The 13,170-nt window shown below is 38.4% G+C and overlaps 1 protein-coding gene across 1 annotated transcript in view; it reads left to right on the top strand.

The window, feature by feature from the left end:
* The window catches only part of PTK7 (protein tyrosine kinase 7 (inactive)), a 78,751-nt gene that overhangs the window by 53,756 nt on the left and 11,825 nt on the right, over positions 1-13,170 (top strand). The window contains exons 5-14 of the mRNA XM_034427606.3: positions 932-1,082; positions 1,492-1,622; positions 1,867-2,136; positions 2,484-2,617; positions 4,461-4,596; positions 5,156-5,275; positions 5,654-5,803; positions 7,168-7,318; positions 10,132-10,259; positions 10,683-10,886. Of these exons, the coding sequence (XP_034283497.2) occupies positions 932-1,082; positions 1,492-1,622; positions 1,867-2,136; positions 2,484-2,617; positions 4,461-4,596; positions 5,156-5,275; positions 5,654-5,803; positions 7,168-7,318; positions 10,132-10,259; positions 10,683-10,886 (1,575 nt within the window). The remainder of the gene's footprint in view (positions 1-931; positions 1,083-1,491; positions 1,623-1,866; positions 2,137-2,483; positions 2,618-4,460; positions 4,597-5,155; positions 5,276-5,653; positions 5,804-7,167; positions 7,319-10,131; positions 10,260-10,682; positions 10,887-13,170) is intronic.

Genomic DNA, 13,170 nt, shown 5'->3' with positions numbered 1-13,170 from the left:
ACTGACCAGTTTCTTTCTGGATTAATCATGTAGTTAAAACCATAATTGAAAGAACCCAGCTCTGTAGCCCCTGTGGTAGGGAATTCCCTTCCCAATGGCTGCGACGCTCGGGGAAGCCTTATTGTGTATTAAAGATGTATGGACAGTGGCATAGCACAAATCTGTTCCTGTTGCATGGTAAGGGCATGCTGTGGGGGGCAAGAACATTAAGAGTGGCTTGGTTTTTTTGCTGGCTCTGGAGTGGGAGGGGAACATGGCAAAGCAGGCATGTAAATGTGGTTTTCTTTCCAGCGGAAGGAAAAATGTTGATTTGAAAGAGAGAATCCAGATCAGGGGTGAAATGCTCCCGGTTCGGACTGGATCGCCCGATCCGGTAGCAATGGCGGCGGGTGGTTTGGAGAACCGGTAGCAAAAATACCTGCCCCCCCCCCATGCCCAGCTGAGCCGCACGATCATCAGAGGCTTTTTTTTTTTACTTTTAAAAGCATTTTTTCTACAACCTCTTCTGACGAAAAAATGCTTTTAAAAGTAAAAAAAAAAAAAGCCTCTGATGATCTTGCGGCTCAGCTTGTATCGTCAGAGGCTTTTCAAAGCATTTTTTTCTGCAATCTCTTGGCCGAAGAGGTGGTAAAAAAAATGCTTTGAGAAGTCTCTGACGATCCCAGCTGAGTTGCCTGATCCAGCAGAGAGGCATTTTTTAAAAAGCCTCTCTGACGATCCCAGCTGAGTTGCCTGATCGGCAGAGGCTTTTCAAAGCATTAGAAAAAATGCTTTGAAAAGTTTTTTTTTAAAAAAAGTTGGCCACACCTACCCAGTCACATTACCCACCCCCCACCAAGCCACGCCCACAGAACCAATAGTAACAAATTTTACATTTCACCCCTGATCCAGATGATGAATTGATTTACTCTATTCCTTTTCCCTGTCAAAGATGAAAGTTTCCCTCACCCGGTGATAGTTCCTGAGAACCAAATTGTCAATAAAAATGAGGAGGCTATGTTCCATTGCAAGTTCCAGGCTGTGCCACCACCCACCCAAGAATGGCTGTTTGAGGATGACTCTCCAATTCAAAATCGGAGCAGGTAAGTAGCTCATTTAAAAATAGAAGAGTGTAGGGATACAAAGTCACATGGCAGGTATATATTCTTGAAATAAAAATGAATTGCTATTATTTTTCGGTACTGATCGATGATCTGTCAGGCTGCTTTTTTGTTACTATGGGCAAGGCTTTTGGGATTCGCTCAACAATGGCGCTTTCAATCACATTATATTTGGCAGAAAGATGAATCTGCTGGTGGCCAGATTGGTTTCCAGTTCTTAAAAATTACTCAGCATTGCCTATTTATCACCAGTTGGTTGTCTATAGTAGTAAATACTGTGGTGAAGGTTGTCAGAATAGTGAATAGTGCCATTATGGAGGCATCCATCGTTGCTGTAACTATCTTTTCGTTGTATCAGCTCAATACATCTTCTCTCCCTGTTCTTTCAAAGGACCATCATATTTTCCAATGGCTCTTTACTAGTAACTCAGGTGAAACCACGCAGTGTTGGAGTCTATAAATGTGTTGGCCGTGGACAGAAAGGAAAACCTGTAATCCTGGAGGCAACCCTGCAACTAGCAGGTATGGGCTTGTATCTCACAGAGACTCTGTGGAGTTTGGAAAGTTTTGGGCTGAAGGTTCTTCATTTTGCCATACTTTCAGGGTGTAAAGAGCTAGCTACCCAGAAATTTGGGTATCATAAAAATGATAAATTGTTGGATACTGTCATATTCAGATATGTAATTAAGGCTTATCCTAACACATTTAGCTCAAATCACGTATCAACATTGCTGGATTCTAAAATGTACATTCTGTTTTTTCATAGAAATTGAAGATTTTTCTCAAGTATTTGACCCCAAAATTGTCATAGCCAATAAAGAGCAACGTGTAACCTGTGTGGCTCCTCGTGGGATCCCTGAACCCCATATTTGGTGGGAGAGAAACAATGTTCGTATCCCCACTACTGGGAGAGTTCACCAAGAAGCAGGGGACCTTGTCTTCACCACTATTGTAGAAAAGGATACCGGAATATATACTTGCCATGCAGTGAACAAGGCTGGAGAAAAAAAACAAGATCTTTCCATTACAGTAGCAAGTAAGCTGGTTCCATTATGAATATGTTGACAGAACAAAAAGTGCAGTGAATTTTCAGTATTCTTTGAGTTGGGATGGTAGTTAAAGAAAATAAAAATTCACTCTAAAACCTTTGAAGAGAACTTGGCCATGGCTAGGTTATCAAAGCTAAATGAACCTGGTGCTGTAATTTAGATTTATGGTCTTTATCATTCTGTCAATTTGGTTTAGGACTTTTTTCAAGAAACAAATGAAAAAAGGGGTCTCTTCAGAAGGCCCATCTAGGATGGCATACAATGCATACCAGAATCTTCTGCTATTAGGTCAGTTCTGATTAGTAATCTTTCTTTTTCTTTTATCTCTTTCCAGCAAAGCCAGAATGGGTGGAAAAGCCCAAGGACAGTCAGCTAGAGGAGAGTAAACCAGGATACCTTCATTGTGGCAGTAAAGCCTCTCCCAAGCCCACTGTCAACTGGTTTCGTAATGGCAATCCTATTTCAGAGGTAAATTATCAAAGGATCTTTTACTGTCTGGTGGAACAAGTTGTCTAGTCATTTTTCTGCTTAATCTTTACTCCTAATTGTTATACTTTTAAGGCACCTCAGGCTTCCTCTCCTATTAACACAGTTCTCATAGATGCTTCCATTATATTGATAGTATGACTTTTCTTTCTACATTGTACTTTAAATTCTCTTGATTTAACATTATATTTCTGTATTTTGACTCTGCGCTATGCTTTTCTCTAAATCGTAAGGAACCCTGGTGACGCAGTGGTTAGAATGCGGCATTGCAGGCTAACTCTGCCACAGTCTAGAGTTTGATCCTGATGGGTTCAGGGTTGACTCAACCTTCCATTCTTTTGATGTTGGTAAAATGGGGAGCCAGGTTTTGGGGGGCAATATGCTGACATTGTAAACTCCCAGAGTTTACAAGCACTATGAATGGGGCGAGAGATAAGTCTAAACACTATTGCTAAATCTAGCTTTTTATTAACTTTTACATAGATCCATGTGAATGTGCCTCCTCCTGATCTTCCTCAACTGTAGTTTTCTTAAAATGCCCAGGGAAAGTGTGTAGACTGAGCTTTGCTTCAAGAAAATTATTTGAAAGAGAGTTAGAATAGTAGACAGGGCTTCTCTGAATATGCCTGTCTAGCTGTAGCTGTTCCTTGGAGCATGTTCCAATCCAAAGAGACTGTCATCCTAGTTGGCTGGTACTTTCCCAAGACAGAAAGTCCTTCCATTGCTGAAGTTGATGGAGAATAAATAATAAGAGTTGCGCCTCTTCCGTTTTTCCTTGCTCGGATAAAATCAAAAGAGAATTCTGGGAAAATACAACTGATAGACATGAAACCTATTAGAGTATATGTGGATATATCTGGGACTGTATTTAGCTTATAGTACATTCATGTGTATCAAATATGTTGCTTAGGAAGGGGTATATGTGTACCCACAAGAAAGCCAGCCCACACACATATTTCGTTGTTACTGACCAAAAATAATTCACTAGTGGTGTTGCCCCGTTCAGTTTCTGTTCTCTCTCACATACATACATATTCATTTAAACAAGTGTGTGGTCTTGCAGTGAACAGTGGAATATGTCCTGTGGTTTTATAGATCAGATTCCACTGGCTTAATCCCATTATGCAATTAAAACCCTTTCATAAAACTGTAACAAAAGGGAGATGAATTTAAGCATCTGACACAGTGCTTAAAAAGCAATCATTGGAAGTCTCCATTTTAATTCTCTTCTTTTTCTGTGTATGAGATACATCTGAAAATGGAGTCTTATTCTTGCAGACAAGAACTGACTAGAACCTAATTGCAGAGGGGGAAGTGTGCTTGGTAGGAACCAGAGACTTACGAAGGCATCTTTTAGTATTCCGTTTGAAGTCAAAAGGCTGTAGACAGGATTAATTCTAACTTATCTATAAAGCAGCATTTCAAGTTTTCTGTGTTTCACCTTTTGTATGCTAATATAAGGATTTGGTATGTGAGAGTGGGAGTACCCTGTTTCTCCCAAAATAAGACATCCCCTGATAATAAGCCCAATCGGGCTTTTGAGTGCATGGCAATAAGGCCAAACGCTTATTTCAGGGTTCAAAAAAAAAAAGACAGGGTCTTATTTTCGGGGAAAGACGGTAATAGTATTTTAATTATTTAAATTTTGCATTCTCTTTTGTGAGATGTGTGAAAGCTGTTTTAAATCAACAGCTACAGTCTCCTTACCACTAGAATCAATTTGAGAATATAGCATGCATAAAAGCACTTTGTAATGGTGTTGTTTTTTATGTAGAAACTCAATTGTAGTCATGCTTTATGTCTTCACAATTTTCATGCTGGGCAGGATTCCCGCTTTGAAATTGCTGAGAATGGGACACTGCGTATAAACAGCGTGGAAGTGTATGATGGAACGATATTCAAGTGTGTAAGCAGCACTCCAGCAGGAAGTATTGAAGAACAAGTCCGGGTACATGTTCTGGGTATGTGCTAACAATAAGGCCTTCGCTTATTGCATGTGAGATTATGTATATCTGTATTTTGTTAGTTTAACCCCAAATCATATAATATGGAAACATATGCAATATATGTGTAAAATGCAAATTATCAAAAGACAACCAAGCACTATAACAAGCAACCAAAAGGGAACCCTTCTCAACTGGCCCCTTGTGGTTGGGGGAAAATCCAGCTCTTCAAGACTTTCCTAAAGACAATCAGAGTTGGAGCCTGTCATATATTTCACGGGGGTGGGGAGATCATTTTAGAGAACAATGGCAACTACAGAAAAGGCACACTTTCAAAATCCAATAAGATGGCAAGATTTAAAAGAAGGTACCTGGAGCATGGCTCTTATGTTTGGCTTTTATATTCCTGATGCTGCCTTGAAACTGAGAGTCTTTATAGACCTTGAAACTTCTCTTGGCCATACTCACATCTCTGCAATCCATGGAAAGAAAGCTTTCTTGCAGAAAATTTAGGAATGTATTCTTTAGATGCTTAACTTGTCTCTTTTAGCCTCTGACAAATGCAATTTCATTTCAGAAAAGCTGAAGTTTACTCCTCCTCCTCAACCCCTGCAGTGTGCTGAATTTGATAAAGAAGTCACTATTTCCTGCTCAGCTACAGGGCGAGAAAAACCTGCAATCCATTGGATTAAAACCGGTACAATCTAAACATTGAAGGTTATGGGTGGGGCTGCAAGTTACACAATTTTTGCTTTTTGCAATAGATTTCATTATAAGAGGCATCTTTAACTTCTGCTTTGGAAAGAAATCCAATTAAATTGCCTTTTAGATTTGCCTTTTATCTTTTATTAACGTAGTTTTGAAATAAAATACTTCCCACATCTATTCTAAAATTCCCCAGTATAGCTTTCTGCAACCTGATATTCTGCTGACTGGGAATTGGGGGAGTTGTAATCCAAACTGGGTGACACTGGATTAAGTACAATGAATCTGTTCAAGTCCTTACTTGCTATTTAGTGCATTTTGCTACTTATGATCCAGTTTTGAATTTATTTATTTTTTTGTTCCTGGCCAGATGGGAGAAATCTGCCAGCCCGGGTCAGTAACAATTCTGGAAACCTGCACTTTCATAAAGTGACACGAAGTGATGCTGGAAACTATACATGTATTGCTTCCAATGGTCCACAAGGAGAGATCAGAGCAACAATTCAACTTACAGTGGCAGGTAAACATTGGGTGACAGAACTCTATGTATTGCTAGCATGATTAGCAATATGAGTAACCTGTTTAATTCTCTACAAGTCTCTGTGGGTCTTCAGTCCATTTATTTCTGGACTAGAACCTAATTGGAAAGAAGGGTGAAAGAAAGAAAGAAATGCCAAAGAATTTGAAAGAATACAATAAGTTTTATAAATAAAAATGGTTACAGTTCACAAAGATTACTAGGTGCAAAAAGAAACACACATTATTTCCATAGCAAGGAAGATAAAGCAGGAATGGTTAAATTGATTACTTTATTTAAAGAGGATAACATGTTCTTATTTGGATATCACTTTTGGAATTTGTGCTTGTGAAGAAAAAAAATGAAACTTTGATCTTGGTGTTGTTGATTAGAAAGATTTGGTGTTATAGAAATGGCTAGTTAATGTGTAAAAGCAAAAAGTTGAGGTTGGAGTGTGTTTATCTTGTACTGTGGTAGGAAGAGTTGGAAGTCAGTGCCCCCTTTTCTTTCTTTTTCTCTTCCCCTTGTATCTCACACCCTCTTTTCCTTGTTCCCTTTCCCTCCCTTAATCTCCTATTTTCTTTTCTTTTTTGTAGTTTATATAATAAAATAAAAATATATTAAAAGTGAAAACATTTATTTCTTTTCATATTATAGGTAGTCCTCCGCTTACAACCATTTGCTTAGTGACCATTCAAAATTACAATGGCACTGAATAAAGTGATTTACGATGTTTTTCACATTTATGACCATTGCAGCATCCTCATGATCACATAATCAAAATTCAGATGCTTGGCAAACTGCTTCATATTTATGATGATTGTAATCACCTTTTGCAACCTTCTGACAAGCAAAGTCAATGGGGAGGGGGCAGATTCACTTAGCCATGTTACTAACTTAACAACTGCAGCAATTTACTTAACAACTGTGACAAGAAAGATCGTAAAATGAGGCAAAAGTCACTTAATTGTCTTGCTCAGTAACATAAATTTTGAGCTCAACTGTGATCGTAAATTGAGGACTACCTGTACCATAATGCATACATGTAGTATATGCTCAATCTATAAATGAAATGTTCCTATCTCTAAATGCTAAGAGAAGACTTTAATGTTAAGGCATCTCAGGCAATAAAATACATGGGGAAATGTCTGGGATGAAGAGCATCTTTGTGAGCCTTGATGATAAAATGTGGGAAAATGGCTTTCTCTCCTGCTCATCATAACTGCCACTATCTGATAATATGGTGAGTGTAATGGTCTCTGCTACCTTGAGCAAGGTGTTCTTCAGAGACAGCTGGTCTCTCCTCAATGGTACCAAGAAACACCAGAATTCAGTGGTGTGTAAATGGGTTCATTTTCTCCTTTTAGTGTTTATAAGCTTTAAACTGAGGCCAGATGACACAACTGTATATCCAGGACACACAGCCATGTTTCAGTGTCAAGCTGAGGGTGACCCATTGCCACAAATCCAGTGGAAAGGAAAGGATAAGATTCTGGATCATGATGAATTTTCACCCAGGTATGGCTCTTTTTCCCTCCTTTGGCTGATTAGCTTACTTAAAATGTTAAATGAATAAATAAGTGTCTGAGAAAATGAGCGTGTATGTATTATGCATTAATTCAGGAAACTATAAAGAGTTTGGAAATATAAAGTTATTTTTGGGCCCAGGCTCAATTTTCAATGTCCTAAATTTGCTTTTGCTCAGGAGAAGCTTCATACTTTTATTTCAAACACATGTTTTCAGAATATACTTGCAAAAAGTTGGAGACGCCTACAACAAGCACAGGCTGCAATTTAAACAGTTTCAAATATACATTTATTTTCAAACTTAAATCTGTAGCACCTTTTTCTGATTTCCTTTGCATATTATTTCTGTCAGAAAATATGTGGAAATATGGAGCAAATGTGTGTACAGACTGCAAAGTAGAATGTATGAGGAAAAGGAGATTTCCTATTATTAGAATCACATGGTATCTCAGTCAGTATCGTGGATAACCATCAGAGGTGACCATTGTCAGCCATTAGGACTAGAAAAGCCATAATTTTAGGGAAAATGTGAGGGGTGACTTGGAATATGTGGATTTTATATGGGGGTTATTGTAAAGTTTTGAAAAGTAAGATTACAGGACTGTATAGATAACATATGTTATCCATTTTGTGTTATGTATGTATATGTCTGTTGATACAGCACTCCCCAGGTTAAGAACAAGTTCCATTCTCAAACTGTCTTTAACCCAAATTTGTAGTTGGGTTGGAACTTGTACTTACAAACATGATGCCTGTTATTAAAAATGGCAGGCAGTGTGCTCCTTCAGTTCCTAAAAGCTGCCCAATGCTTTTAGGAACTGCTGAAGTCATGCGTTTTTCATATGTAGCCCATGTTCATCCGTTTTCAGCCGTCCCTGAAAGTGGGACACAGCTTCAGCACTTTGTCAGCTCGATGAAGGAGAATGCCATCCACATTCACATGTTGCCATCCACCATATTTTGTTTTGCAATAGGCATCCCGTTCGTGTCTAGGGTTTTTCTTACCTCGGACAGGTTCTTAACCTGTGGACTACCTGAACCCGCAATACAGCTACATAATTTAGCATCTAAAAATTCCAGCTTTCACATTGTTCTTTAGATATTTGTACTTGAAAAAATGTAGACAGTGGCTGGAGAAACCACATTGTTCAGTAGAAAAATAGAATGAGTGATGTAAACGATACACAAAATATATTTAATTAATGGAATACATGCAAGTGGCAGAAATACACACATAAACATTTGTATAGCAACCTGTAATATCCTTGAAATTCATGCAATTGCAGCAGCGAGTATGAAATGCAAGTTCTATAAATAAGACCTCATAAAGAGAGCAAAAATGTATTTCAGGGAGAGAAGTTAAGCAGCAACCATAAGAGCACCCTAGAAAACCACATCATCATTGCCAGAGTATTTTTGTCTATTCATTCTCTCTTCTCCTTTTCCTATCTTTATTATGTAGATTTTGTTCTTGAACTGCTGTGCTTTTAAGGAGGCTCTTTCCTCTGTTTTAATCACCTTCAGGCCTTTTACATCTGCTTGCAATTCCTTCTCTACCTCATGTTTTGTGAAAAAATGTTCTCTCTCTAGCTTGTGGCACAACTCTCCCCAGAAACTCACACAACAGATGAACAATTAATTGCTCTGTCTCATTGCTGTCTCGTGTATGAAGCCATAACCAGTATTTACAGTTGATCAAACATTAGGGCAGATACTTTTTGAAAATGCCTCAAAGTGCTGCATCATGGATCTGTTGACACAGAAAAAAAAAATAATAACATGTGTTTCACATGTCTTATGTTTAACCTCTGTTGCTCCAAAAAAATCTCTGGTGGTTGAAGTTTTGTACCTAAAACTTTGGAGACCGCATAACATTTAAATGGTAACCATTGTGAAAAATAAATTGCATTTGTGTGAAAGTTTGGAGATTGGAATTTATAGAATAGATTAGATCCATTGTTTAAACACAGAGCTGGAACTTAAGAGTTTAAGCTACATTGTAGAGAGAGAAGAATTAGAAACTTAGAAATAATATCATTTTCAAGCTGATGAGGCTTCTTTTAAAAAATCTGTAAGACTTTCACTGCAGGTAGTCCTTGACTTATGACCATACTTGAGCCCAAAATTTTTGTGACTAAGTGAGACAGTTGTGAAGTGAGTGTTGCCCCATTTTATGACCTTTCTTGCCACAGTTAAATTAGTAACACAGTTGTTAAGTGAATCTGATTTTTCCATTGACTTTGCTTGTCAGAAGATCACAAAAGATGACCCAGGACACTGCAACTGTCATAAATGTGAGTCAGTTGCCAAGCGACTGAATTTTGATCATGGGACCGTGGAGATGCTGCAATGGCTATAAGTGTGAACAATGATCATTTCACTTTTTTCACTGCCATTGTAACTTCGAATGGTCACTAAATGAACTGTTGTAAGATGAGGACTACTTGTATCCTGTGAATGTCGTATAGCTATCATATCCTTTGGAAGTCTTGATAGGAAAAGCCGAGAAGGTTTACTGGATTTTTTCCTTCTTTTTTCTCTGAAACACAAGAAACTACTGCAGTTATGCTATTGGTTACCATTGCATTCTTCTTTTAAGTCTGTTTTTTGGAAGAATTATCATTTATCAGAAAATATAATTGGCTACTGCATTTTGGTTTAAAACAAATGATTGCTGGCAGGGTGGCATATTTGGAAAAGATGGGCTTGCCTGACACAGATCAACTGAGGTTACTGGCAGGCAAGGCAATAGTTTAATTGCATGAACTTTCCCTACCCTCTGCTTGCTTTTACATTTTTTGTAGGATCCAAATTATGACCAATGGCTCTCTAATAATATATGATGTCACCCCTGCGGATTCTGGCAAGTATACTTGCATTGCTGGCAACAGTTGCAACATCAAGCACCACGAGGCCTTTCTCCATGTTGTTGGTAAGGATTATAGGTTTGATGGTGATCGGGCTGTAGCATTTAGAATGCAAGAAGGTGATTCTTTTGTCATAAATTCAGCATCTCCCAAGTAAAGTTTCTCAGCTCTTCCAGAAAGGAGTCGTAATTTCTGTACCTACGTATTGTGGGTTTAGCATAGTACTATTACCGATTGTGGAAGGAGGCCAGACAAGCTGGAATTTAATTACATCTAACACTTTTCCTAATTATTCAAAAATAAGTTTCCACATTTTATTCTCTGTTTATATATAGCTCAGAAATTTGAAGGAGAGGCATTTGCCCAGCAATTTTTATGCATTATAAGACAAAAACATGTCTGATTGTGTGGTGTTATATACATAATCAGTGTAGATATTTTAATAATTTGATGGCATTTCTCATGTAAGATTGGCATCTTATTTCCAGATTTACCACTTATCAACACAGAGAATATGCCCAACAGCCACACCCCCTATAAAATGATTCAGACCATAGGACTCTCTGTTGGTGCTGCAGTAGCATATATAATAATTGTGTTGGGCCTCATGTTCTACTGCAAGAAGAGGAGGAAAGCGAAGAGATTGAAAAAGCAACCGGAAAGTGAAGAACCAGAGATGGAATGTCTGAATGGTAAGTTACAGGATCTTTTTCATGCCTTGAACAGAATGGAAGAGGTTTTTCATTCAGCTTAGGTTTCAGGGATAAAAGATGAATTAATTATTTGGTGTGGGTGTTTATTATTATGAAGATAACAATTCAAATAGATCAAGTAATGCAATTCTGTAGGTTAAACTAAGGTATTGCACGGTCAGAGAAAATGTTAGAGGTCTTTAAAAGAAACTTGGAGGTTCAAAACAGAAGTTAAATGGAAACTGACGGAAGTGGATAAGGAATATCCTAAATGCATGCAATTCTCAGTTCATCCCAGTGATACTTTATATGATAATATCCAGATGAAGAAGAGTTTAGGTGAGTTTATAGAGCTGCTAATTGGTAGTAGATGCATCAGCCACAGTTTTCCCATGCTTAATTTTGAAAGTAACTGGTTTCCAGAGGCTGCTTTTGTAAATTGTTCTTCTCAGGGGACACAAAGTAAATTTAAAATAGCTTTAAATCAGGAGTGAAATTTCACTTACCTTCCCTACCAGTTTGCAAAAGTGTGCACACCGCGCGATCGCTCCACTCGCTCACACCATCATCCACGCATGCGGAAAGCCTTCTGTGCATACACAGAGGCTTAAAATCATTGCAAAAAAGCGACATCATGACGTCCGCGTGGGTGGGCAGAGCCTCCTGCAGCCGCCGCTACCAGTTCGCGTGAGCCGGATAGAACTGGCTGAATTTCACCCCACTTTAAATTGTTTTATTTGCAGGACTGTGCATAAGTTAAAGTACATAATATTGATGCGGGGAGGGTCCCCTTAAATTATCCTTCAGTTTGGAAAGTAGTTAAAGCACCAGGCTAGAAAGGAGAATGTGAGTTCTAGTCCCATCTTAGCCATGAAAGCTGGCTGGGTGACCTTGGACCAGTCATCTTATTTCCCCCCTCCAATGGGGAGAGGTATTGTGGGGAAAATAGGAGAATGGGGGAGTGCTATGTTTGCCACTTTGAGTTATTAATTAAAATAATAAAGGCAGGATAAATAAAATAATATTGCTATGCAGATAGAAGATTAGCTGGGTTTTTTAAATCACTCCATCAGCCTTTAATATATTTTAGGTGTTCCTGCAATCTTTCTTGTAAAAGGCTACTTTGAGTTATTGGCCCTCTAAGTTTCTAAGGGCTGTCCAGAATATTCTATTAGTTTATCACCACCTCTGCTATTTGAAATTGTGACAAAATTCTGACTACTGAAAATTTATGAAGTAGCCACAAGAGGTCTCCAGCAGGTAAAACAAGTGGTAAAACAATAGCATTGGAAACTAATCAGAGTTCAAGAACGCATCTAATGGGTGTCCTAAATCACATGTTTAGATAGCCCCCTAGTGACCAAAGTTAACTGATGTTAAGAATAGTAATTTTGCAAATAAATACATTATCTGCAATAATTTTCTCCTAAGTTTGTTGCAATTTATTTATTTTTTTATTATACTTTAAGCCAAATTCTGAAAAGTAGCTATATCACCCAACCCAGATTTACAAGTAGTCCTTGACTTGTAACCATTTTAAAGCAACCATTTGAAATTAGGACAGCACTGAAAATAATTACTTACAGCCATTGCACCATCCACATAGGCACATAAATATGATCCCAGCTTGGCAAATGTCTGGCCTTTACGACAGTTGCAGCATCCCGGGTCTTGTAATTGCTATTTGTGATCTTCCCAGCCAGCTTCCAACAAAAAAAGTCAATGGGGAAGTAGACAGGGGAGGTCAAAACATGATCATATGATGTCTGACTTAACAACTGCCTTGATTCACTTAAGGACTGCAGCAAAAAAAGCAATAACTATAAAATTAGTTACAGTCACATGATGCCTTGATTAATACTAAATTTTCTGGTTCTAAGTGTCGTACGTTGAGGACTACCTATGTCAGGGGTGTCAAACTCGATTTCATTGAGGGTCGCATCAGGGTTGTGTTTGACCTCCGGGGGCCGGGGTGGGAGTGGCTGTAGTGGGCATGGCCAGCTCTACATCACTCGTGTCGGGGGCACCTATGGTGGCTGAAGAGGTTGAAAAAAAATGCTTTTAAAGCCTCTGACGATCCCAGCTGACTTGCCTGATCGGCAGAGACTTTTTTTTTTTTAAAGCCTCTGACGATCCCAGCTGACTTGCCTGATTGGCAGAGGCTTTCTTTATTTCTTTTTAAAGCCTCTGATCAGAGGCTTTTTTTTTTACTTTTAAAAGCATTTTTTTCGGCCAAAGAGGTTGCAGAAAAAATGTTTTTTAAAATAAAAAAAAGCCTCTGATG

Source organism: Pantherophis guttatus, chromosome 1, assembly GCF_059756535.1.
Source record: "Pantherophis guttatus breed Tessera chromosome 1, ASM5975653v1, whole genome shotgun sequence".
Lineage (NCBI taxonomy): Eukaryota > Metazoa > Chordata > Lepidosauria > Squamata > Colubridae > Pantherophis > Pantherophis guttatus.
Note: the sequence above shows the minus strand (reverse complement) of the source record. Positions and strands in the feature narration are given on the sequence as shown.